This window comes from Melopsittacus undulatus, chromosome 1, assembly GCF_012275295.1.
Source record: "Melopsittacus undulatus isolate bMelUnd1 chromosome 1, bMelUnd1.mat.Z, whole genome shotgun sequence".
NCBI classification, from domain to species: Eukaryota; Metazoa; Chordata; class Aves; order Psittaciformes; family Psittaculidae; genus Melopsittacus; species Melopsittacus undulatus.
The window spans coordinates 61,319,685-61,347,063 of NC_047527.1; the positions used below are offsets into that span (position 1 = coordinate 61,319,685).

A 27,379-nucleotide genomic window follows, 5' to 3' on the forward strand; every position below is an offset into this window, starting at 1 on the left:
CTTGAAAACAAGAAGCAGCATCTCAGAATGTGTCTCTGACAGTCCTGGCTCTGTGATCCTTTCCAGTGTGCAGGGGTGTAAGCTGGGGGTTTGAGGGCTCAGCAATGCCTGTGGTGGGGGGAAAACCACACCTATCATAAATACACATCACAGCAGTGTGTCTCGATGCCCTCACTAGCCTGCACAGTGACTGCTACTATTTTGCAGAAAGGAGGGAAAGGTGAAAAGGCAATTACCTTTCATCTTGATGCAAAACTCCCCCAGTAGGCTCTCCAGCTCTGCTTCTATGGTACACATGTTCTGTGTCAGAAAAGAGAATGGTGAGGTCAGACAAACCCTCTCTCTGTCTTTTTTTCGTTTTTTCTTTTTTAAGGTCTATTTGGAAGGGAAGATTCTGTTATGCAGATGAAAGCTGTGTTGCAATAAAATCAGTCTGCTGAGCCATCCTTGCTCTTTAGCTATGTCTGACCCTAAAAATGGCAGCTGAGCTATGCCTGCTCCCTCTGAAGCTGAATGTAACCCCGAGCTCTTCTTCTGCTGCACTGTAATCCTCCTGTTGGCACAGGGCAGTTGTGGCCCTTGAAGCATGACCTGGTCACTCTCCCATTTCCCTCCAGCCAGGACATGTGCCAGCAGCAACTCCATGCCAAAGGGGCTCCCAGCATGATTTAACATGAACTACATTAAGAAAAAAAAGACTCTGTGAGGTGTTATCGGACTCAATCCAGTTCTTCCATCAGATTTAGGAAGGTTGTTACAGCTTGTATCCTGGGATGTCTGCAATGCTGTTAGACCCTTGTTCATCTACTGCCTGTTTAATAAAATAGATCACAGTCAGTAGAATAGGATGTGTTGCAGCAGATATCTGTATATGTGTGGGTTCCAGCCAACCTGCTATCCCCAAATTTGCAGTGGTTGGAGTATATGTAGATTCAGGGCAGATTTCTACTTTTTTCTTGTGCAGCAGTTCCTGGGTATAACCCTGCTCTCATAGAGCACAAACATTATTATTTCAAGGAACTTGCGGGGCCCATGTACCCTCTCTAAGTCACCAGGTGTCAAGTTGAAGACAAATAAATAATAATTCTTTGCTGAGTTTGCTTTTAATCCTTTTATGTGGATGAAATTCTCCCTGAAATCAGTGGCACAGTTCCCCTGGCCTTCACACAGCGTAAGAGCAGAAAGTGTAAACTGATGAGGCTGTACCTCTGTGTACTCCTTGTAACTCCTGTTGATTTCAGTTAAACTCTCCCGAGCTGCTTTGCTGGCAGGAGACATTGCGAAGGCTTGCTTCATTTTGCTGGCACCATCACAGAGACGTCTTTGGATACAATAGGCTTCATAAAGCTCATCCACCTAGTTGGAACAAGGAAAGTGTATTGGAAAAAAAACCAAGAACCCCATCAAAATAAAACCAGCAATGAAGTCATTTGCGTTGTAAGGAAACTCAGCCAAGCTGTTAGATCCAATGGAGAGGCTGAGCTAATGAAGCTGTGATACTGTTACACTCTGTGAAAAAGAAACACAGGGTAAAAATCACTTCCAATGTAAAAATCTCATTACAGTAAATGCTGCCAGCAATTCACCTGCTTGCCCTGCTTACTTTAACCACAGCTACCCCCTTTCCCCCATACGTGGGGCTATGTGCAGTCGTAACTGTAGAGCAGGCATGCAGCAAGTCTCTCAAATATACTGGTATGGAAAAACTCTTTCAAAGGCAACTGCAATGCTCACACTGCCAAATGGGATTGGATGCCTTAAATGGCACATTTAACAGGGCCAGCAATGTCTTCTGTATTGCTAAGGTCAGCTGTGGATCAAGGCTGTTGCGATAGTTGACCAATAGGTAGTGTTGGAAGGTGGGAGTGATTTTTGGAATTCTTACTGCCCATACTCCAAAAACTGGGAGTCATAGCCAGCACAAGTAAGGGGCTTAGAAACAGCTGATGTCAAATTTAGAAAGTATTTTGAGCTTCAGCCCCTCAGGCTGATAATTTCCTTGTCATCTTCTTAAACTCCTTTGGCATGACTTGGGCACCCAACATTTTGTAAGCACTCTGGAAGTTTTGCAAAACCTAGTCACACGCTGCTCACCTGGATCTAGCTTCAGAGTGCAATGGATCTACATGTCTCAAGCTCTAGTCTCCCTTTTCTCTCTAATCCCTGCTCTAAATGTATATATTTATTCCATCTGAGAGGTTCAGGAGGAGTCCACAGTGGTATAGCTGGTGAATGTACATGTTTCCCAGAAGAATCTGTCTCTATGAAAGCATCCAGTACTTTGACTTGTTAGTGTATGACTTTTTGTTGCTGCATTAGAGATAATGCTGATGCAACAATCCAGGGATGTTCCAAATCCTATATTCCAAGCCTTGTTTAACCTCTAACAAAATGTGCTGTTGCTTATTTGTTTGGAATGGGACTGGTCTTCCTGACAGCTTCAAAGCCTTAGGTTGTCTTTTTCAAGGCTAGCTTGGATACCTGGTGTCTGAAGCCTCTGACTTGAGGGATCGCTAACTAAAACAGGGACTGCTTTGCAAACTGAAAGAGTTCAGCAAAGGGTAATGGGGGCACAGGTAGCATTTTGCCATTTCAAAGTTACAAAATAAGCCTCTTGGAGTCACTGCTATGTCTTTTGCAAGTCAGCAAGCTAAAGACAGCCACTATAAATAGCTGTCAGTTTGTATTTACTTCTGCCATCGGGGTGAAGCGTTTGCCTAGGGTTGATGTTGTGCCCTTCCCATGGGTACGTGGGTAGGGCATGCTCATCTGCCCCCTAAATACACAAGGTCTGCTGCTGTGCACCCCATTTTCCTCATTTTGGTTTCTCTATGGAATGGGGCAGAATGCATTGCTCTGGCTCTGATTTGGTGCTGCTGAAAAAGACCTTCCCTATTGAACAGAGCCTTGGGCAACATGGTTTAGTGTGAGGTGTCCCTGCCCATGGCAGGGTGGTTGGAACTGGATGATTTTAAGGTCCTTTCCAACCCAAACCATTCTATGATTACAAAGAAAGACATTTCTTTACCTGCCCAAGCCCATATGCTTTAACACAGCAGAGCTCAGCTCAGCTCCTTTCGTCTCTGTTGCTGTGGGTTACAGAAAGTGAACTAATGTACTCGGCAAGCTTGAGTAATACTGACCAGCATTACCTCTTGTGTTTGGTGCTTTTTAGTCCTATAATAAGCCCAGAAGCCATTAAATCCAAGGAGGCTGGAGTGGGAAGGACTTGGAAGGAAATGTTCTTCAAGCACTAATTTTGCTATTCATGTTGCCAGCGAGAGAGAAGGTGGTTTGGGGAACAAAATTTCTGTCTATTGCCTTATGATTTATATTTTTTTCTCAGCTCCAAGAGCAAGAGAAAACTCAAACTGAAAGGTATGGATGGGTTGTTATAATTGGAGCACTTCAAGCTGCATGAATGCTTTTCAAATGACTCTCTAAAGACATTTCATCCATCAAAAATAATTCATTCTTTTGTCAGGCTCAGAAAAGCAACTAATCGCTAGCAGATATGTTTATAAGTAGAAGAATACATGCCATGGGTTTTGCCTGGCTGTAAAATGTATTAGTCACAAGTACCTCTACTGAATACTCTCACCGATGTGATCAAGTGGATGTGGGCCCCAAGCCATGCAGCAAAAGCATCAGCAGTGAAATCCAAGAATAAATCCAATCTAGCTGCTGTGTACAGTAGAGACAATTGCTGAATTAAATTGCTTTCAGATGCAACTCTCCTTTTACCTATAGTTTAACAATAAGCATGCACTGAGATAGATTTTCCCAGCCAGTGTCAAACCCTATGTTCTCTCTGTACTAAAAGCGGGAGGGAGTGTTTCAGGGCACGGCTGGACCTCAGGGACTACAAACCATGTGGAAGCCTTTCTTTGGCTCTGCCCACCAGCCCATCACAGTAAAAATGCTGAATCTGGGAGAGGCTTCATCACATGAGCCTCCCTGGAGCAGAGGGTAGCAGGAGGCCAAAGGTTTGTTTTCCTAATAACGTAGGAGCAGATGCAGAAGAAAGATGATAGGAGTGCTCATTACCTTGCTAATGTGGAACTCCAGCCTTCTCATGTATCTTTCAACTGCTTTGATTTGCTGGAGGAGAGGAAGAGGTAGAGGGTGAGGCACATGAAATAAATCAGTAAGACACCACCACACTTTCTCTGCTAGTCCCCATGGATCTGAGAGATGACTCCTCAAAACACAGAGGGTTTCAGTGCCCATGAATCTGGAATCAGCTGGCCCACCTTACTACCATTAATCTGCTGCTGACAGTGGAGTTCACTGACTTGCATACCTAATATATTTTCAAACAAAAAAGGGGTTTTCTTTGATGGGATTCCTCTCATTTTTTAAATTCAAACAAACACAGAGAGCCTTTTTAACCCAAAATACTGCACTTTCAAGTACTGTGAAAACCTGTATTAAAATTGATCAGATTTTGCATTCAAAATCCATTCTCTTCCTTAGCAAACACTTTCTGACAGCAAAACCAAGCCTGGCATTTTGACTGAAAAAAAGCCAGACTTGTTCAGGAAACATTTTTGAAAGTTTCTCTTTTGTTTCACCCAAATTTTCCTGCAAGAAGAAATATGTTCAGCTTTTCCTAACCCAGAACTGGCAGAAGCAGGGATGAGCCAGGGCTTGACCTGGCTCCCACAGAACCCCCTGGGGTGCCCCTGCCAGCCTCCCAGCCACCTGGATCTGGCAGAGCCACGTTGCACAAGGTGACAGCTTTAATGGCTGGCAGCTGACAGCTATAGGAGGTCTCATTCCTGTCTCCCTCCTCCCCTTGGCAGGGGTCTCATTCCTTGCCTATGCCTGTCCCAGAGCCTGTTTAACTTGATGGATCCTGTGACAGGGCTGAAAAGGTAAGTTTGATGCTGGGCTAGCGAGCACAGCTGGTTGCCAGAGGTTCTGGATAATATCCTTGGGAAGAGGAGGGGGGTGGGACTTCTTCCTTTTCAAGAGCAAATTGTCAGATAACTTCTTCCTCAGCAGTGCTGGCCTGACCAGTAGATCCAGCTGAGAGTTTTCCCATGCCAGCTACCTGTATATTGTAAGGGTACTAACTTCTTTGCAAAACCAGTGTCAAAGGGAGTAACATACCTTATCTAAATCATACAGGACTCCCTGCAACAGAAAGCACAAAACTGTGATTAATTTTGCAGCATAACAGCACTATGAGAAACTTGATGAACTATGAGAAATTTAATGGACCATGAGAAAGTAACGTTTGTCAGTTAATAGAAATCAGAAGTTGGTCACAACTAAGACCAGGGCTGGAAGGGAAGAAGAGCATCAGCGCAATTTCTCTGTATCCTACTCCCACCCCCTCGTTGCCCCAGCACCTCAAGGAGGTTCACTATGCATCCACACAATAAAAGGCATTACACGTACCAGGCGTGAGTTTCTTTTCATGTCTTTTAACTGAGTAGTCAACTTATCCAGCTCTGTCTGGTGAACTTCCAGATACTCACTGTAAATACAAGCCAGAAAAGGGATGCATGAACTCTGCAGCACACAGTGAGCTGGCTGCTGATCATCCTAAAAGAAAATCTCTCCAACAAATGTCTTTCCTTACTGGATATGTTTTCAGACAAGAGCTCATCCACGTCAACCTGTCCTAAATGCAGCTCCCTGCTGCATTTTGTGGAATAAATAGGAGCCAAGTATTTAGCTGTATATTAGCTGTGTATAGCACTTACTTAGCTTGGTGTTCTCCTCTCACTGAACAGCCACTTTCAAGTTTGCTAATCTGCTGCTTACTTTGTGGGCTGGTGCTTTCCAGTTACTGCCCTTGTATCTGGCTGGTAAAAGCCCTGTTATCCTCTGGGTTGTTATCTCAAAGGAGATAGGATTCTAAGAAATCCTATTTTAATAGGATTCTAAGAAATTCAGAGTAAAGAAAAAATAACCTAATTTTGAAACCCCATCCTTTGGGAGCTTTCCTAGCAATTTCAGTGGAAATGGGATTCTGCCCCCGTATTCCTGTTTCCCATGCAAGTATTTCAGATTGTAAGCGTTACAATCCAGGCTCCAATAGGTATATGCTCCTCTCCTACAGTTAAGGATCCCTGTTCCTGTGATACGTTTCTCTAGCCTATAAAATGCCACAGAAAGTGTCAATCGGAAGCAGGATAAAGGCTCTTACTCCAGGCCACTCTTCAGGGCTCGGTAGACCTCTTCCATCCTTTTAGGCTGGGGTTCTTTGGGCGTGGTGCTGTTCTTATGGCCCAAATTATGCATTTTCTTCACCTTTGCTTGGGGCTTCTTGAGTGCAGAGGAATTTTCAATAAAGGAGTTACACCTGCAAAATGAACATCAAAGAGGAGGAAATCCCTATAAATCACAACCGTCTCAAGGGAGGCACAGCTTGGAGAAATCCTCTGATATTATCTCTGCTAGCAGAAAGGAATCTGGTGCTGTGCCTGCCAGTTGAAGGTCTGTGTTTGTTTACAGGTTAAGAGGTCTGAGCAGCCTGGGACATGCCCTGTAGGCTTTTGATGTGCCAGTTGCCTTGCTGAGATACGAATCCAGGTCTGGAAATGCCACACTGAGTGTGAGGCTCATCACACGTTTCTCTGTCTTATACCATGTCTTTCCTGCCTCACACTGCTCGGTCATAGCCATAAAAGAGCTGAGCTACCTCAGGTACTAAAAACAAAGGAGAGCCCAGATAATCTGAGCCATAAAATGTGGGGGGCTCCTAAGGAAGATTTGGCTCAATTAAGAGTGCCTCTGGAGGACAGCATCACGCCTCTGGTCTTGAGCGTGGACCATACTTAGCTCTGTATGGAAAAGGAAGGATAGTTGTGCTACGTATAAGTGAATCTCCCGGGGATAGGTCAGCAACTAACAACCATTGCTGGCTTGACAACAGGAGGTGGCCCTTTGCCTGCTGTTCCTCAGCTGCTAACTGGTGGTCTGGCACTAGGAGATAGTGAATTCAACAAGATAAAATTAATTGTAAGGTAGCTTCTGGGGGCACTGGGGACTGGAAAATTTGCTAAGTGCCTGATTCAAAGCTCTAAACCCCGCCTAGCTAAAGGGAAGTGCAAGGAAAGGCTCTACAGCCAAGCTCTGCCCTGTTTCTAGCAGGACATGAAGGCAAGCAGCCCTGCAAGGGAAACAGGAGTTTTGAATTCATAGCAGCACTGCAATGGAAAAACTGTCTTTTAGGTAGGAACAGTCTTAATCTGGGGGCGGTGGGAAGTGTTCCTGCACTTGTCTCATGTTGAAAAGATCACTGCATAAATTAGTAAATTAAAATGATTCTCTGAAATGCTCTCACAGCTCTGAGGCATGTGAGGAAGCCCTGCATTAATGGGGGAGAGGCAAACAGGCACTTGGTAGCTGAGGTTGATGGTAACAGCTTAATTAACACAAACAATACATAGAAAGATTTTTGCCTAGAAGACTTCCTCTCACAAGTCAGGGAGAAGGCAGTCCTCTCTCACCTCTTTTCCACCTTCACCCCTAACCCCCAGCGCTCCTTAGGACCCGACTTGGAAATTCCCCTTAGAAAGCACAGCACTTGCCTGGAGCGTCTCTCCTGAAGCCCGCTGAAGCCAGCGAAAGACTGGCTTCTAATAATCCCATTAGGACCTCCTGGAGAGAATGAATGTGATCCTATTGACATGATTTCAGGGAGCCTGGATGATATTCCTGAAAAACAACAGAAAGCAGGTCAGTGATGGAGGATAAGAGGCAGGCAGCAAGGCTGGGGCTGCCTGGTGTCTATTAGTTATGGTAAGGGGTAATCAAACCCCAGGAGGAGCTGTGAGCCAGGGCACGAATCTGTTTGTGTTGCCAAATTGTCCTGACCCCAGAATAAAGTGGTCCTATTTTAACTTATGACTTATGGCCCAGGATCTACTGAAAATTGCCAGAGACACCAAGAGGGTCTGAATGTGGGACTAGGAACCAAGTTCTTCAGCCTCATAGCTCTAGTGCCATCCCTGATATCTGCCATGCCTCATGTTCTCCCTCAGTCCTGGTGTCCCCATCTGCTACATAAGGGTGTCCTGGAGATTACCTTGGGCTCTTAGGGTACACTCACCATCACTGCAAAGTGACATTGCATATAATAAAAATTTTAAAAGAGGGTTCGTTCAGCATGAATCAAGCCCTGAAGCTCCCCTTTGATCCTTGCTCCTTTTCCTCATGGCTGTTCCCACCTGGCTGCTGAGAAAGAAGATGCAGTGACTGTATGCACAGCTGCAGCATTCCATGATGAGAGAGGGATGCTCTCCACCATGAGAGGTAAGTAAACAAGCTCCAGGTACCATATTCTCTGCATATCACACGTTTGGGAGAGGGCTTCAGCACGCTGGGGGGAAGCCCTGCTCTGTGTGTTTGCTCATTTCCAATGCCCAGCTCAGCATCTGCACCAAACTAAGGTGATTTCAATCCACAGAGAAATAGCAAACAAGTGGCATGGTTCATAACAGCTCCACCAACTTGTTGCTGCCACTAGGGTAAAGGGAGGATGCTTCCCTCTTCCTCTACTATGAGGGTGGTGAGACACTGGAACAAATTTCCCGGTGAAGTTGTGGCTGCCTCATCCCTGGCAGTGTTCAAGGCCAGGCTGGATGGGGCTTTGAGCAACCTGGTCTAGTGGAAGGTGTCCCTACCCATGGCAGGGGGAATTGGAACTAGGTGGTCTTTAAGGTGGCTTCCAGGCCAAACCATTCTATGATTCTATGACTCCAGTGCTGGACCCAGATGGTCGCAGTTCATTTCTCTCCACCAGCTGGGTCAAAGGGTGAGTTTGGTGCCAAGGCAGGATGGTGTGGCAGGGGCTGGAGCTGCCTGCAGGCAATGGAGATGATGCCTTGTAAAACCATGACCTGCAGGCTGAGGAGGTGAGAGTCTAAATCATCCTCTCATCCTCACAGATGAGGAATGATCACAAGCGCCCCAAAAAGCACCCACCTGTGAAGGTGACAGGTTCGTGATGTAAACCTTCACAATCAAGCCTATTTATTAAAGATAAGCACCAAAGCTACGTGGCTCCTGCACAGCAAACATTCACCAGAGAAAGCAAACATGGGGAAACACTGTGCACCATCCAGTTATGTTTAATTAGTAGCACTAAGCTGGGCAAATACTCTTTGAGGTGGCAGTAGGTGCCACGGTGAGCTACTGCTTCTCTGTAGAGAGGACTCCATTGCCTGAAGTGCTGTTTTATCAGGAGCATTTCTGCAAGAGATCTGCTAGGAATTCTTCTTTCAGTCCCAGCATTGCCAGTGCTAGTGGTAATGTGAAGCTTTCCCTATCGCACAACCAAAACAGTGTACATCTTTCTGTTTTGGAAGCAAGGCCTGCAGTGGGCATGTGAGCGAGCATACCACCTGGGTGGGCTGCAATTGCAATTAAAGCCAGTTCTGTCTGTGGGCTCAGGAGAAACTGCAGTGAGGATGCACTTTAGCTAACTTGCACAGGAGTAAATGTGCTACAGCCACAGCTGGAGATACTTGATTCTTCAGTCAGTGAGAGCCCAGATTTGGCCCTACACTCACTCCTAGTTCCTTTAGGCTCTCAGCACACCTCTCCAGAGCTGAGCTCTGCTTAGGCTTGCAGCTACCCAACACCTGGCTGAAGCTACTCTGCAGCTCCCAGGATCACACCTCACATCCCAGTAGATGGCACAGCATCCACCCATGCCAGTCTGACAGTTCAAACCCAACCAAGAACCAGCTCCTGCTCTTGCGAGACAAAGCGGAAACCACCCCATCACAGTACTCTGGGAGTCTGTCTAGCAAGTTCCCTTTGGTTTTGCAAATAACCCGAAGATGGTTAAGCTGCGTGCCGAATGCTCCCATTTGCATACAAGGATTTGCATTAAAAGTGGGTCCAGAGAGCCAAGGAGCAGAAAATCCCTTGCAAGCGTTCAGTGCTTGCATCGTTTGATAGGATGATTAACACACATCCTGACAGCAGCTGGAGACCTAAGGGCAGAAGCTAAACAACACTGACAGTCAGAGGAGATTTAAATGCATAAACATCAGCCATTCCTCAAAAAATAAGAGGAATAAAACCAGCTTGGGGTTGGGTGCTAATCATGATCACATTTGCTATAAAAATATAATTACTTTAGATACAAAATTCAAAATGCTAACATCTTCCACACGATTAATATGGTCTGTATTAATGTGAATTAAAGATGAATGGGTTTCCCGCTGAACAAAATCTTTGTGTCCAAATATGACCATGTGCAGACAGACTGGATGTGTTTTGATTTTTCTTTGGGTAAACTTAAAAAAATAATAATTCTGGAAAAGGAATTTAGTTATTTTCTTTATTTCGCTCAAGCACTCAGATGGCTTCGCAATGCTTTAGTAGCTAAGACTTTCCCAGAGATACCAGAAGGAAGTGTGGAATAAGTGTAATTGAAATGCAAATTGAAGACCTGCCTGGAGCTGCTTTTGCTTTTGCATAAAATGGTCAGAACTCAGAGCACAGATAGGCTTGTACTCTCTATATATTATATATAATCTTAGTGATTAATGTATGTTTGGTTTCTGTACAGAAGAAACTGGGATAAAAGGAGGTAACAGTCGGAACTGATGAAATCTCCCAGTTACTTTTCAGTTTGTCAGATTAGAAGTTGACCCTACTGTACAAACACAATCTGTTCTTAAGATTTAAACTTACATTGTTGACATCTCAAATACTTCCAATTGATCTTACAAAATAACACTGACTCCACCAGCAGCAGCCTCTTAGCTCAGACTCACATAGACACTAGCTGCATATGGGCACCGTGTCACTGGATTATTTATGATACCTACATCTAGCAAAGACACTTTGAGTAATGAGTATTTGTCATATTGTTGTAATATACTTCGCCTCTTAAACCATTTCCAGGCCTTCATGCTATCAACTAAATAGACCTACCTCTGCATTTAATAATACAGTTGTATTCTGATTCTGTGCATAGATATAGTCACTAGTATAATTTCAGTAAGGCTCAGCCCACAAGGACTGAGCCAGATCTTTTACTGACCTGACTGGTATCTGTACAGATGAACACTACTAAGGGGATTTTGGCACTACTCCAAGGTAGCGATCAAGTTTCTAAGTCTACATTTAGTAGTTATATGACATAATGCTCCTCTCTTCTAGATACAGCATAGATTTTGCCCTCAATATAAAGCATATTGCACATTTAAAGTGATATTAAATGCCTTTGAGATTTGAGAGATCCACCTCAGCAGTGGACGCACTGACAATGCTTACATTTTTAAATCTATCTAGCTAATGAACCACTGATGTTTCATTTTAAAAAGTCACCAGTCTGCTTACTGTTAATGCAGAAACACAATTAATATAATTAGTACTGCCCATGCTAAGTGCATGGCAGTTGAATGATAAGCCCATCAGTGAGGCAAGGGATAAGGTGAAATCCTATCAGTACTCTTTCCCTGCCCTATTCTCTGACAGTTTGCAGCAGGGAATGGCAGATAACTGATGGTGTCTCTGTCCCCAGGGAAATAAAAGTCCCCTTTCCCAGCTCTCCTTTCAGTCTGGAAATGGGAAAACAGCTGAGCCTGAGCTAATGAAAGTGGAAGGGACCATCAGGGCCATCACATCTATAGGGCTGCCCTCTCTTCATCACCTTCATCATCAACCCCCACCACCCATAATGCAGAAGTATTTGAAAAACAGCATGGATATCAATCCAAGATAAAACAGGGGAAATTCAGTCAGATACATATGTGCTAAGTCTAGACTAACTTATGCATGGTCCCTTTTGGTTTGCTTTTTCCCCATGGTATTTTTTATTCACCACGTTTTGAGAAGTTGGTTTTGGTACACATGCGCCAGCAACCACGTAAAGTTGCAATGAATATCCCAGTGGTAATGGTGTCCTTGATTCCCCCTGTTTTCTCCTTGTAGAAGCTACGGTTACAGCTCTGGGTGTAGGCTTTGCTGTAGGCTGTTAAGGAGCTGTCTGCAGCTGAGGGTCCATGGAATAGAGGCTTCAAGGACACTTCAGGATTATGCATAATCCTTGATTAAATAGGAATGAGGGGCAGGACTCAGTGAATGAAAGGATCCTTGATAATCCTTTGTTCCTGTATTGTTTTTTTGCATGACACATGTTTCGAGGTCCACTTGGGATCTAAGCAGCTGCAATCCCTACAGGGAGATGGTTTGTATGTTGTTCCTTCTGCTGATCTGTGTTCTGCAGGGTGCCCATTAAAAATTGGTGGTAATTATTTAGCTTAATGTAAACTAAGGGGATTCTCTAAACTGATGTGAGCAGATGGCTACAGAAGACAACTGATTCTATTTTGCATGCTAGGAACATTTCTTATCTGCAAACCTGGGGTATGTCTGACAAATTAACTGGTACCTTCTTGAGTAATGAAAGAAAAGATGTTTCTCTTCCATCTATGTCAAGATCTATGTTCTGCTTATCAGACTACCTGGCCAAAGATAAAAATTTTTAATTGCAGTAAGATCACATTCAAGAGTGTGCATCTCCAAAAGAATAAATCCAGTAAGGTAAGAAACTGGTTATACCCTGGTGTCACTTGCTTTTGTAGCTTGAAGTCTAGTCATTTTTATTATTTAGTTTCCAATTTCTTCCTTCTTACTTAATGGAATCACCCTGGCAATGAGGCCAGCATGGCCAGTAGCCCATATAGCCACCTGGAATTTATGGTTTCCATGTTTCTTAGACTCCTAGAAGGCACAGAGGTATGCACCTTGGATGAGAATGTAGACATTCTTGCGGATGGCTTTTTAATATAAAAAATTAACAATAATATATGGGTAAGAGGACTCAGGAGCAGTATAAAAACTTTCATGAGAAACTTGATTCTCACACCGGAGTTTTTACACTTTTTAGGCATTGGTGCAGAGGCTCGTAATTCCTGAATATGTCAGGAACATTTCTGTGGGATGAGATCTCCTGGAAGCACCTGTAGTAGGGTGTCTTCTACTGGTCATTAGATTACATGAGTTATGGCTTTCGCTGCACATTTTATGCTCCCGGTGACTGGGCTGCTCCTTCCTTGTGCAGAGCAGCATTAGCCAGAGCTGTACAGGCATGTGAGCTCCATCTGAAGAACTATTCTTGGTTGCCAGAACAAAATCATTTGCATTTTTTCCATCAAAGTCCAAGGCTATGAGATTCCTAAATAGCAGCATATGGCTATACTGACAAGCACACTTCCCAAGTCTACATCAGCCGGTGAAAGGCCAGCAGATCTGTGAGCTTCAAATGTTAATTTTAGCATACAGAACAAGAGCCACGTGGACTGACCAGCATGGCTGCAGAGAACAGCACTGCACAGAGAAGGAGCTATAGCTGACATAGGTCACTCTCCTTCAAATGGGAGTTGTGGGAGCACCCAAGTCATGCTTGGGCAGGCATCAGTTTTTACAATGCACAAAGAAGTGTTTATGCAACTCATGCATTTTTTATAGCTCTACTTAAGTCCATAGCTGGGAGCTTTGGTTTGCCATGCAGAAATCCCTGCAAATGAGCACAAGGCACCATTACCTATTTCTAAGAAACAAAAATGTTAGATTTGGGTATTTTGTTGCCAAATTTTACCTATTGTTTCAAATAATATTCTTTCCAAGACTTGATACTGATAGCAAGACTTGTACTTCATGGTCTCATTTCTGTAAGAACATTTTTTATGTTGAATGTAAGGACATTTTCAACTCAAATGCTGCAGTATTTGCTAGCTCCTCACTAGACACCCTGAGCAGAAACACAAATTGTCTACCAACTGGAATAGCTCATGCTGTTTGTTCTGCTCCTTCTACCCAAATTGGATGTACATAAACCAGAAAGTAGTAATAATAGTAAGAAAAAAGCTAACAGTGAAGGTCAGTAGCAAAACAGTAAAGAGTATGTGGCTGTAAATATGTAGGTCCTGATACTCCCACTGCAATATAGCTCCATAAATTCAGCAAGCATCAGTCACCTTTTGCACCAGTCTAGCTGCTAAATCAGTGTGGGGACTTTTAACTTTATCTTGCATTTTTTCCTGTAAAACATGCCTTTGGCATCACTTCACGAGCACAGAAATAATGTCTGGGGGTGGCTAAAGTAAAAGCAGCACCCATTCTGTCTTATACCGTGATTAGCTTTCTTCCTGCCGCTACTCTTTCACCAGAGGTCCTGGTACATGACCCACTTTCCTTGCTGGGGAGCCACAGACTGCCCTTTCCTTTGCTTAACCTCCCCTCAAACACTCACAGCATTGCTCCTTACCCTTGGTACGGCACATGCCAAAAACATAAGGAGAGGGAAATGCAAATGAGTTATTCCACTGTAATAGATCCAAGAAAAATAAATATGATGCTAAATGGTTCCTGTGCAGGGCAGATGGGCTCATGGTCACTGACCTCCTTTTTCTCAGTTCCAGCATTTGCTTCTCTCTGGCAGCTGGAGTGAGTGTGTGCATGAGCCCACATAGTCCCCTCCCTAATGCCATTCCCTTACAGCACTAGGAACAAGGAGCAATCATATTCAGCTGGCATTAGTGTAGATAAGCAAAATTTGGTCCGTAACAGTGTGTATGAATGTGGCTGAGGGATCAGAATCCAGCTGTCTAATCAGATTTGACGTTCGTTCATTTCAAACCCACCCCGCTATGCAGAATTATCTTTGATTAGAAGTCAGCTCCAATTCTACTCATCATTGATTATTCAGTATGTCAATCAAGTATTTAATTAAAACCAAAGCCCCCCTGCCATTCAAGTGCCAGCAAGTAACCTAAAGAAAATGTATTTCTGAAAACCAGCTGAAAAATTATCTTGTGCTCTGAACACACCTTTCCCTAATACCAATTGAGGGCGAGTGACCTGTGCATGTAATGAATCACGCTGTCATTTCAGCAGTGCTACCCAGCAGTAAAGGTGGAAGGCTTTGTGCTGTCCTGTTCTCTACCCCTACATTAGGAGATCAACTACAAGTAGTGATTGTGTGTTAAGCACTAAGACTAGCATGAGGCCAAGCAGGCTGTGGGAGCTACTCTGTCCAGCAGCAGCCTGGATACTTCTCTACCTCTTTTAGCACAAGCCACTGAACACTGCCTGGCTGATCACACATGTTGGGTGGACTTCCAGTTTCTCAGTTCAGATCACATAAAGCCATCAACCTATTCTGCACTTCTGAAAGCATTGGCAGTAGGAAAGGCCTAGGAAGCCATGAATGGTGCAGGTGGTCTCCCTTGGCCTTTACTGACCAACAGTAACAGTTGGATGAGCCCATGAGTAAGATCTGAGAATAAGGATGGTAAATCATCCCTGATATCAATAGATGCAACTCTAGTGGGAGTCTTTTGTCAAAATCCATGATGACTGAGCAGTGACCTAAATTTTTGTATCAAGTACAAGCAGCAGAGTGGCTTCACTTTCTCAAACTGTGTAAGCAATGAACATAAAAACCTTCTCACTGGCAGGAGAGAAGAGCAATGACCCAGCAGTGTTTCATATAAAATCATCCTTAAGAGTGCTGCTTTCCTTTATTACTTGGCACCAGTATTTCTGCTGTTTACAACTCTCATTTAATGCAGATGGCAGCAGCATGGGCAAGGACAGCAAGCAGAGCATACAGCCTCTTTGCATCAGCAGGGAAGTAAATGCATCAAATAGACATATGTAGGATGATTTTGGTAACCAGTGGACTGCTCTAGACATTATTTGTTTTGCTTCAGCCAAGACAGACAAATTGTAGCTGTACTTGGTATCCATTCCAGGTATGCTCTAATATAAGCATGAGCCAGCTAAATTAAACAAATAAGACAGGCTTTTCATCCTTGAAAGGAAAGTAAAACATCATTGTTGTTAAAGCCTTTCAGTTGCTAATGAGATACAAACACTTTCCTGCTCCTCTTTAAATACATGGGATTAGGGTGATTTAAACCGGCCTGGATGTTTTATTGATCATTCTGTTTCAAGGGTCTTCTTAATGGCATGTTGCTCCCTAAAATATTAAGATACAAAACTACATGTTTAAAGGCAGAGGATCTTCAAAGCTGAGCATTCTTGTCCCAGACAGGAGCATTGCAGCAAGAGATTTGTTTAATCTTTTCCACACCTCACAAGAGCACTGCCGTAAAAGTCCTGTATTCATTTGTATTTGGCTATAGCATGTGTCTGAAGCTCTCCTTTAGTACATCATGTAGCTGAACACTGTCCATGCACAACTAAGAGAGGCTCTGTGCCCAGATATTACTCCCTTGTCTTTTGGCTTCAGTTCATTTAAATTCAGTACTTGAATCTTGTGCTAGAGAAGACCTTACATATACAATTTCTATGAGTTTTATTTAAAGTTATGGCAGAGGTTACTATTCTTCTTGCTACAGTATTTTAATCTTTTAAAACTCTCAAAGGTATAATAACAGGGCATATCTAATATCACTAAACAGCCTAAACTTCCCCCAAACCACTACCTTCTTTAGCTAGGATCATTAAAGGAGCTGTAAAAAGCAGCTGAAATACATTTGATGCAGGATAAAGGGATAAGGGAAATCTGTGCGAGGAAGAGTCCCTCTTGGAAAAGCCTGTGTTAATGATGCTCATACTGGAGAAGGGATCTGACAGCCAACAAGGCAGCTGAGCAAAACCAGGAAGGTGCTTGCTCTGGGCAAGAGACTCGATTGTAGCCTTCCAGTTCTTATAGGGGGCTCATAAGAAAGTTGGGGTGAGACTTTTTAGCAGGGCCTGTTGGGATAGGAGAAATAGTAATGGTTTTAAACTAAAAGAGGGCAGATCAGACGTAATGAAGATTTTTTTTATTAGTATAAGGATAGTGAAACATGGCACAGATTGCCCAGAGAATTCAGAGATGCCCCATCCCTCAAACTATTCAAGATCAGGTTGAATCAGGCTCTGAGCAGCCTGATCTAGTTGAAGATGTCCCTGCTTACTGCAAGTGGATTGGACTAAATGACCTTTAAAGGTCCCTTCCAGCTCAAACTCTGCTATGATTCTAAGTTTCTCATCATAGGAAAGCTGTTCCTTCTTGAATCTGCAAGGGTTTTCTGCTCCCTGGGGCAAAGGAGGTTACACTGCTTAAGCAATTGCTGGTACAGATGGGGTTTGGGCCAGTTCACGTTCTCCCACACAACTACTGGGCATGGTTTGGGAACTGGCATGTGCCAAGGACCATTCCCAAAGCAGTCTTCATGTGTTTTCCTCTTTTGAAGAACAGGGGAATTTAATGCCATGGATACAGGCTGGTCTGTGCCTGTTGCCATTAGTGCCTGAGACCAATCCTAAATGCCTGTATCTTACTGTCACAGGTACAGTCAAAGCAAACCCGATGAAACACTTAAATACGTGGCAAGTAGATCTAGTCAGATTAAACTGGTAAATTTAATCTGCAGTGAACATTAAATACAAAAATCTTGAGTTTAAAAGTCATACTGTTCAGCCACGCTATAGGTTTAGTTACCATTTGAGTCTTTTAGACACGAAGACATTACAGATAAACCGAGCATGGAATGAATGGATCTGACAGCATTTACTGTTGCTGAACTACAAGGCAATTATCTTGTATAACTTTGCATTGCTCAAATTAAAGCAGCAGTCATCTCAGCACAGCCCTGCTTTTCCACAGTCTGCCATTTAAAGGGAAAACCCACTGGGGCTATTGCAGGCTAATGGCAAGCTTATAAGAATGACCCTTATCTTGTTCTCCCTCTCATTCCTTCCTCCTTTCCCTCTTTGTTGAGATTTCTGCATTTTCCAATTCACATCAAAGTCATGGTCTGTCATTGAGGGTATAGGAAAAGGAGGATATAATGGGTTTATAGGATGGAAAACTAGTTTGTCCTTTTGCCAATGGAAGCAATTGTTTTCCTCACCTCAAGGCAGCATGACATTCCCACAAGAAAAAAAAAGTGGCTGCAGAAATTATGCATACAGCATTTGGTTTATGTTCACATGGGAGCTGTTACACTGGATCCACTGGTCCCTTCTTCTGTACCAGGAAGGAGGATTTTCTTTTTAAGGGCAGGGCCAGGAAAGAATGGGGAAAAATGCAGCCCCTTACTGGATAACTTCCAGATGAAAAGCTATCTAATCATCAGGGATCTTCAGCTTTCATTGTAGGGCATGGAAATCAAATATACCAGCAAGTGCTTCCAGTCCAGCACCTGCATGCATGGAAGCAAGGCTTTGCGGTCCAGCTGCCATCTAGGGAGATGATGGCAACATCTCCCTCCGATTTCAAAGAAAGCAAAACCTTAGTATATGCAGACAGGATTTTAAGCTGATTATTTTCCAGCCTCAGCTGAAGCTTTAGCATTTTTAATACGGCTTTGGTTTGGTTTTGTGTGGCACAGATGACTTAGAGAGCATTTCCAGCATTTGACTTTATCAATATAAGTATCTAATAAACTGAGCACTCACCCCTGTTTACCTTAGAGGACATCTATTCTCATGCATAAGGTCTTGTGTATATCTAAGTAGATGTGGCCTGCAACTATTACACTGAATTCAGAAAAAAGCCTCATGGTTCAAAGAGCACCTCACAGCCAATTGCTTCCTGTCCCACAATTATCTCTGTGCAAACCTCCAAGTCCTTCTTTGAACTAACAAAATGGTATATTGCGGTTGTACCAAACAAGACAAGGAAAGGGCAGTCAGTCATGCAGGACTTGACACATTATACACTTAATTAAGCACTGGCATTTTTTCAACAGCATCTTCATCCGCAGACATGCCTGTATGGTTGGAAAAAGGCAAAGGAACAGCTGTTACCACCATAATCCAGCAACACTTGCAGGGATAAGCAGAGAAAAGTGTGTCTTCGTAGCCGGGAAGACTCCCTGGCCAAAGACTACTCACAGGGATGTTATTGCACAAAGCTGAAACATACCTCCCTACCACAACTGAAGTTTTAAACCCAAACATTTTTAAATTATATACCAACAGAGGATGTCAGGTTGCTTAATTATGGAAAAGGCCCTTTCCCTCATGTTATACGAGTACAAAACACCCATCAGACTTCGACTACAGAGCTACACTGAATGCCCTACCTGCCTGCCTGAGACAGTACCAGACAAGTGACACTATCTCAGCCCCAAGCACAAGATCCACTCCCCAAGACCTCTTCAAAGGGTATGTTCAGTACAAACACTATTTTTTCCTCTGATTTGCCTCAGTCTGCAGCACATGCAAGATAAAATCAACAAAGAAGAAAGATGCCTCAGTGAGGGACAAGTCAAGCTGTTTTGGCTGCTCAGACAGTGAGATGGTAATTTGGGGAATGAAAAAGGAAGCTGTGGTGGCTCAACCTTGCCCAGTCTGTTGAAACATGAACTCCTGCAGCTATCTGCAGGTGCTTATTTGCCTATCTCCAACAGATTTCACTGTAAATGAGTTCCTTCCTCTGGTCAGCTAAGATAGAAATGTTTAGTCAGTCTAGCCTGGTCTTTGGTAGAGGTGAAGGCACAAACTACAGCCAGAACCTTGGTGATTACTAGATCTCTGCTGCAACTGCTTTTTGGAGTTGATGGATGGCCTGAAGTTTTTCTGTTGATGATGTTTTCAGGACAAAGCAAAGTCTGACAAATATCTGGGTGGTTTTGAATAATAATAAATAAAAGGTTTCATGCAGAAGGGATTATTTGAAACAGATCTGATGTCACTGAAGGGTTACCAGCAGGCTGTCTGACCTGGGAAGCTCTAGCTGCTGCCATTAATTGGGCTGTTTGAGGGCCAGGGGAGAGGGCAGGCTGTGAGCAGTGGGACAGCAGTAATGAGGTGGCTGGCTCTGCCAGCCAAGGTCAGCTTACTGGAGGCATCAGAGACCAGAGAGCTTCTGATGCTTTAAAAGGGCTGGACAATAAAATGTATTATTGTAACTACTTCATGTGTTGCAATGGGTCCAGAGAACTGTCAGCTTCAATTTGTTCCTCCCATTGATGAGAAGGAAGATGCTCGCATACTTCTGTGCTAATCTGCCTTTTCTTTTGTGCTGGCTGGGGAGTAGAAAATACAGGACACACTTCTAACATAAAAACATGGCAGAAAAAGGTAACTTTAGGAAAGACAATCCAGTTAGTTCTTGCATCGTGCCTAGAGGACTTGCTTCTTATTGAGGCCACTGGGTGCAGAGCCTGAATGCAAAGACCAAACCAAGGTCTGTGTTTGTGGCTGCCAAAAAGGAACTCAGGCGCATCAAGGTGATTCAAGGTGTACACCAGCACGTATTGGGACTCGCTTTTTGATCATGGTTGGATATAGCCAATTCCTGGAGCCTTGCTGCTGCTCCCTAATTAACCTGGACATGGTCAGGGAGGGGGAGATCCTCCTTCTTCCCAGCAGCACCAGACCCAGCAGCAGAGATACTTCAAACCTGGAGTTATAATGCCAAAACTTGGGGGGGCTGAATCCAAACTGCCTGGATGCAATCTATAGTGAAGGGGTGATGGTTTTAAACTAAAACTTGCGTATATTTAGACTAGATATAAGGAAGAAATTTGTTATGATGAGGGTGGTGAAACAGTGGAACAGGTGGCCCAAAGAGGTGGTAGATGCCCCATCCCTGGAAATGTTCAAGGTCAAGTTGAACAGGGCTCTGAGCAACCTGATCTAGTCGAAGATGTCCCTGCTGACTGCAGGGTGTTTGGATTGGATGACCTTTAAAGGCCACAGAATCATAGAATGGTTTGGGTTGGATGGAACCTTAAAAATCATCTGGTTCCAACTCCCCTGCCATGAGCAGGGATGCCTCCCACTAGACCAGGTTGCCCAAGGCTCTGTACAGTTTGGCCTTGAATACTGCCACGGATAGGGCATCCGAAACTTCTCTGGACAACCTGTGCCCCTGCTTCGCCACCATCATAGTGAAAAGTGCTTCCTAATGTCTAATCCAAATCTCTCCTCTTTCAGTTTAAAGCCATTTCCCCTTGTCTTATCACTACACACCCTTGTAAAAAGTCCCTCTCCAGCTTTCTTTGTAGGCCTCCTCTAGGTATTAGAAGACAGGTCTCCTCAGAGCCTTCTCCAGGCTGAACAAGCCCAACTTTCTCAGCCTGTCTCCATAGGAGAGGTGTTCCAGCCCTCTGATCGTCTTTGTGGCCCTCCTCTGGACTTGCTCCAACAGGTCCACATCCCTCTTGTTTTGAGAGCCCCAGAGCTGAATGCAGAACTACAGGTGGTGTCTCACAAGACTAGAGGGGCAGAATCACCTCCCTCAACCTGCTGCTCACGCTTCTTTTTGACGCAATCCTGCATATAGGTTAGCTTTCTGGGCTGCAAGTGCACACAGCTGGCGGGTCCCTTCCATCCCAAACCTTGCTATGTTTCTATGAAATGTGAGATAAAACTGCTGCCCAAATGCTGCAAAACAGCATTTCAAGCCACACTTGCTTGCAGGAGGATGCTCAACCAGGTTTGGGCATGGCAGCTGTCTCTAGGTTGCCAAATGGGGGAAAACTGTCTTCTGGAGAGGATTACCTAGTACCTGCTGCTTTCCTTCTCCTTAAAATACCTGCCTGAAGCAGGAGCCAGATCACCAGCTTTGCTGGTCAGGATGGGACAGAAAGGGACAGGACAGGACAGGAATGAGCCAGCCCTAGCCCAGCCATCCAGCTCACACAGGTGCAGATAAGCAAGGGCAAGAGCAGCATTTGCATGGAGGAGCAAAAATAAAGCCGCTGAGCAGCTGTGGCCAGGAAAATACAGTTTCTGCTTGGATTTGGGGTATGCAGGGAAGGACAGTCATGAGGTTCAAAGTGAGCTGGCTGCCTAGCCTGAACTGAGCCATTCCTGACATTAGGCAGAGATATATAATATGATCTGGTTTATTGCATGCAGGGTTGGCTCCTGCTGCTGCTCTCCTTCCAGCCCTCTCACAGGGAGCTGGCTAAGCCCATCCCGCTGCTCCTCCTCCAGCCACTCGGCTCCTCTGCACACAGAGTGCCCTCCTGTCTTGCTCTGGAAAAACTGAATTGTCTGAAGGGTAGTGAGGGAAACAAAGATCTTGGCAACTTCACTACAGGAAACTGAATTCTCATTTACACTGTTGTGCATCCAAAGTTGAGCCACCACAGTCTGTGAAGTCCCTCAGAGCAAAATTGTTTCCCTCAAAAGACTTTGAGTTTGATTTTCTAACTTCACAGTGGGTCCAGTGCCTCCTCTCTGCCTTCTCAAAGGACAAGCACATCTTGGAGCCAGTGGGAAAAAAGTAGTGCATGCCCTTGCTGGTTAGTTTTGAAAATCTCTTACTGAGAAACATGTTTAAGAACCTCTCTGCCAGAAGAGCAGCAAGCACTGGAAGCTGAGTGAACAAAACACAGACTTCCAAGCTCCGGCTAAGTGTGAAAATAACCAGATTTCTTCACATTTTGTTAATAGAGTCATCCAGGAACCACATAGCTTGAGAGTGATGCAGCAGACCCCTATCTGATGCTAATTCATGTCCTGGTCCTCTCTCAGAAGCCTGTGCCAGTAGCACGCATTCGGGCATCACTCTCTTCACTTCCCTCCCTGGCTGCTTTCAGCTGATACTCTGTGCTAGCTCAATGGCCACAGACATAACCTGCCCATCTTCCTGCTGCTTGCAGCTTAGCTTGAGTGATGAAAAGTACCCCAGTAAGTGGGTTGTCCATGAGCAGCTTATCACTGCCACATGTATAGCATGAGGAGAAAAAAAAACGCCAAGTCAGACCAGCCATCCCTTTTTTGGAAAAAGCCAATGCTGCCTTTAGTTCTCACTCCCACTTCTTCCCAGTGGGGAAGCAAGGCAGCTCTCCCCAGAACCAGGCCTTTCCCAGCAGATGCTTTGTATGGAAGTTACCTTTCTGCTTGCTCGGGTTTAAAAATATCAAAGAGCAAAATGTAACCCTGCATGGCGTGTGAATGTGCTGCTGAGAGTTGTGAAGTCGCGCTTTGTACCGCTTGTACCCTGTGTGTTTGCTCTGTGATACTGGTGAACAAAGTGGTCATGTGCCTTGAGAACACAAGGAAGTACAGCCACCTTCTCACTTAGGGATGCTCCATCACCCTAAACCACACACTTCTCCCTTTATACATTCTCTAGTGTTTAAGGAATATTCATTCTGCTATAGAAAAACCTCTAAGATATAACTGGATTGTCATTCTAGAGAGAAGTAGAGATACAGAAAAGCTAACTGCTTTGATCCCAGGGCAGGCTCCTAAAAAGAAATGAAATCTGCTCCTTCTTACAAATTAAACAAGCGAACACCCCCCTAAACCCACACCTTGCCAGGGAAGTGCTGCTTGAATGTCAGGGATTAAACCAGCACCAGGTTATGGATGCCAGGATTTTAAAAGGCCACACTGCACAAATGCTTCCCTGCACTTGCAGCCAGTGCAGACACCATCTTAACCGACTCTCCTAGTGATTTAGTTACTGGCTGAGCAAAGGCTGAATTTACAGAAGTAAAGATAGATTCTGCTGCCTTTATACTCCCACTGTTTAATATATAGACACCCACACTTCCTTAAGCGTGGAGCACTCTGTCACATTTGCCCATTATGGTTATAAAGCCATGCTCCTAACCCGGCTCAGCGAATGCCTTCCTTGAGTCTGGCCACAGTAAATCACATTATATCTCTTCCCAGTGTGTGAAAATCTCAGAGACAGCTGGGCAGCAAGTGCAGACACCTTCTAGGAAAGACACCGTCCTCTTGCCTCCTTCTTTAAGCCCCCTGTTTGGGTATGCTTCTGCTTTTGTTTATTCAGAAGGAGAGGGATGCTTGTGAAACTTAATTACCCACTGGAGAACATGAAGATAATGTTTCTGTTTGGGAGTGTGTTCCCTGCCCCGGCCTCCAGCTGCGTGACAGCAGCTCAAACATGGTAATTAAGATGAGCGTGGCTGAATGCACGGCCAGATTAATGAATGCAGAAATTACACATGAAAATACATTCAGCTCTTCTCAGGCAGATGCATGAAAGGGTGCGAAGGCAGGATGGCCACACACACACAAATGCACACACAGTTTCCAGAAGCTTTTTGAAACTTTGAATGAGAGACAGCAAAATGCTCAGTTAACACAGGCATAGAAAAACCAGCCCAGATTAGGCTGACCTTTTGTAACGAGGGCGTTCAAAGGTAAACTGAAGTGCAGTGCCAGTGTGTAGTACGTTTGCCTCAGTTCTTGGGAACGAGCTAGAGACAGAAAGGAAAACTTAAGAGGGTCTAAGCTTTCCTTCAACTAGTAATACCATAAAAGCTCACTGGAAATAGAAGACCTAATAGACTGAGAGTTTTTTATGGAAACCAGGCTAAGCACTTCCACGCGCGCTGGGAAAACATTAAACCCGTTCCCCCGCACAGCTTTTCACGTCCCTCAGCGAACACCCACCCACAGCCGAGATGTTCCTCACATTCCCACCCCAGAAGTACACACAAGACGCGGCGCAGAACCCCTTTCTCCAGTCACAAATACCTGTCACCGCCTGACCCCCGCGACCGGCGGGGCCGTGGCGCTGGAGCGGGGTCAGGAGCCGCTCCAGGACAGACGCTCTCCATCCCCGCAGCCCTCGGGCTCAGCTCGGCCACGTCCTGCCTGGGCAGCAGGAGCCCCCCTTCCTCCCATCAAGGGTGTCTTTCCCGCTTCGACCCCCCGAGCCCGTGCTGGTTGGTACCTGTCGGTGCCGCCGCTCACAGCCCGTCCCGGGGCGCCGCTCTCCCGCCGCAGCCCAGCGCTCCGCGGGCAGCGCGCCGCCCCATCCCCGGCGGCAGCGCCCGCAGCCGCAGCGCTAATTATAGCCCCGAAGGATTAAAGGAGAATCATTTAAAATTGTAAAACTGAACAAAAAAAACGGGAAAAGGAGGAGGAGGAGGCGGACAGCCCGTCTGCGAGCGCAGCGCACCGCCGCTCTGCCAGCGAGCGCAGCCGCTGCCGCTTTTCCTTGCGGAGCTGCGGGAGGGAGGAGGAGGAGGAGGAGGAGGAGGATGGGGACAAGGCGGAGGAGGAGGCGCTGCTGCGCGGCGCTGCATGGCCGCGGCCCGCCCCCCCGCGGGCGGTGCGGAGCAGAACGTAGCTGAGCCCCAGTGGGTGGTGTGGGCCTCCCCGGTCCGCCCCATCTCGTCCCGGCTGTCAAGCGGCGGACCTGGCAGCTCTGCACCTCTGATGGGAGCGTCAGCGTGTCTCTTCCATCTTGCCATTCGACGCTGGTTGCCTCTCAGGCGGTTTGCCCCAAAGGTGGGACACCCGCAAAAGCCCTCCGATCCCAGTGCATATACCACTCTGATCCTTTTCATGGACCTGGGGTTTAGTGTGAGGCGTCCCTGCCCATGGCAGGGGGGTTGGAACTAGATGATTTTAAGGTCCTTTCCAACCCTAACTATTCCATTATTCTATGAATGGTGGGGGAACAGGCTGCCACAGCTCCGCTTTCCTGAGGCCATTGGGCTGCTGGCTGTAGCCTCAGTTGCCTTTAGTAGAGTGTGTGAAAGCAGACTCTGAATGTGGATATTGGGAAGGCTAAAATGGCAGTTAAAGGTGACTGTAAATGATAGAACATTGCAGTTAATGGACCTTACATTTCTTCCTCTGAACATCTTTCATTGAGTATCTTCCCTCTGCTACCCCAGAAAGGAAAAAAAGGTGGGAATGCAGCATTTTCCCCAGAGATTCTGGGGTGTTTTCTTCAAGCCCAGTCTTCCTTCCAAAATGTATAGTCCTATTTACTATAAGGGGGGGAATCCCTGGTAGGTCTGTACTGTTGGTAAATAGACACAACTTAGATGGTGGCTCAAGGGGGCAATATTGATACCATCCCTATATGTCTTTATCTTTGCCCATTTGGGTCAGGATAGGTAGACTCACCCTTTCTAAAGTGATATGTTTTTCATGGAGCATGTAGACCTGCCACACAGAGGATGACACAGTAGGAGGTTTAGGAAATTACAACAATGGAAAAGAGTTGGGCTTTCACAGAGCATTAGACACAGAAAAACCCCAAACCCTCAATGAATAAAAATCCAAGTTGCTAACTCCACCTGACCTGTCATCTAGAGTAATTTTCAGCAGCAGTAACGAACCTGTGTTATTTATATTGTATGCTGAAAATAAACAGCACCCAGTACCCTTAAGCAGTAGAAAGGAGAGAAAACAACTCCAGATTAAATAAAAGCAGAAAATGATGCTGCTCTTCACACTGGCATGCAGAGCTCTGGGGCCTACAGGCTATTCCCCAAGGATTCTGTGTTCAGATGGGCTTTACAGCAATCCCAGCGGCGCATTTCCAGAGCCACACACTTCTCCACCGCTGCCACCACAATACTGCTGCTGTAGCTCCAAGGTGAGACATTTAGGGTGACCTTTCTATGTCTCTGATGGGATTGAATACCCCCCATTTCACGGGTTTCACACAGGATGTGAACTGTGAGGCCAAGGCAGAGAAGTTGCTTTCTGGACAAAGCAGCTGTGAGCCTCGGGCTGTGGAATGCCAGGGGAAGAGGAGAGGGAATATTTGTGGCAATGCTGAAAGCTATAAATGTCTCATCATGCATACTTAATATGCTTTTGAGTCCATTTCAGCCTTTTAGGGGGTGGCAGAACGCACTGTGGAAGCTTGGTTAATTTATTAAATGTTTTCAGTGTCATATACTAATCGCAGGATCCTGCTGCAACCTTGGGCCTCCTACAGTAGTTCTTGGCAATTACTTTATGGTATAACCCATGTCACAAATTCCCTCTGGCCCTTTTGGTATCTTGATTAAGAGTTTTTGAACTTGAGGTTGCAGATGCAAATACCTCATTCATTTGCAGCCTCCTCTTTCAAGGAAATATTCCCTATCCTATGCAAATACATGTGCTAGGGATGTATGAGCTTATTTCTCTTGGTTTCTCATTGTAGTTTTGCATAGCAAACACAGAAAACTAGTTTTCTCCTCTTTGTCACCCCAAACCCTGCACACATTCCCTCTTCCCTGCTTCCAGTGCTGCAGCTTGCTGAAACTGCTGGGACACTGAGTAGGCTTGCAGATGCTCTAGATAAAATCTCTGTCCCACTTAGTCCTTCCGGAGACATGTATTCATCCTGACTCACATGCTTTTGAAAGGCTCAGGGTCAGTCATTCCACGTGTGTCTTGTTTTGCTAATTCGGTGGAAAATGCCAGAGAGCTCTGCCTCCCTCCATAATTAGGCAGGAACTGGAGCTGCCCTTGTATTGTGGCTGTGATCATGCTACTACTCCTATGAATTATTCACTGTATTACAGTGTAATCTGCTGTTATGTTAAAAATAGGTCAGCATGAATGTCCCCAGTGAAATTTCTAAGTGACAACAGCTGATTTACCTTTGTCTCCAGAAAACAGTGACATTTTGAAACCAGTAATTGCAATTATGCTGCACTTCCACCTCCCTGCCCCAGCTCCCGTGCACCTTCAGGAACACTGATTCTCA

The 27,379-nt window shown here is 45.1% G+C and overlaps 1 protein-coding gene across 2 annotated transcripts in view; it reads right to left on the bottom strand.

Annotated features, from left to right (window-relative positions):
* RIPOR2 (RHO family interacting cell polarization regulator 2) overlaps positions 1–24,872 on the bottom strand; it is a 49,457-nt gene extending 24,585 nt beyond the window's left edge. Inside the window, exons 1-8 of one of the 2 annotated variants that reach the window (XM_031052994.2) lie at positions 24,611–24,872; positions 7,548–7,674; positions 6,161–6,316; positions 5,407–5,485; positions 5,116–5,139; positions 4,048–4,101; positions 1,207–1,356; positions 237–300 (exon numbers count right to left, since the gene is read on the bottom strand). In XM_031052994.2, the coding sequence (XP_030908854.2) occupies positions 237–300; positions 1,207–1,356; positions 4,048–4,101; positions 5,116–5,139; positions 5,407–5,485; positions 6,161–6,316; positions 7,548–7,648 (628 nt within the window). In that variant the 5' untranslated portion in view covers positions 7,649–7,674; positions 24,611–24,872. The remainder of the gene's footprint in view (positions 1–236; positions 301–1,206; positions 1,357–4,047; positions 4,102–5,115; positions 5,140–5,406; positions 5,486–6,160; positions 6,317–7,547; positions 7,675–24,610) is intronic. The other variant, XM_034060336.1, reaches the window with a different exon arrangement.
* Positions 24,873–27,379: the final 2,507 nt, after the last annotated feature.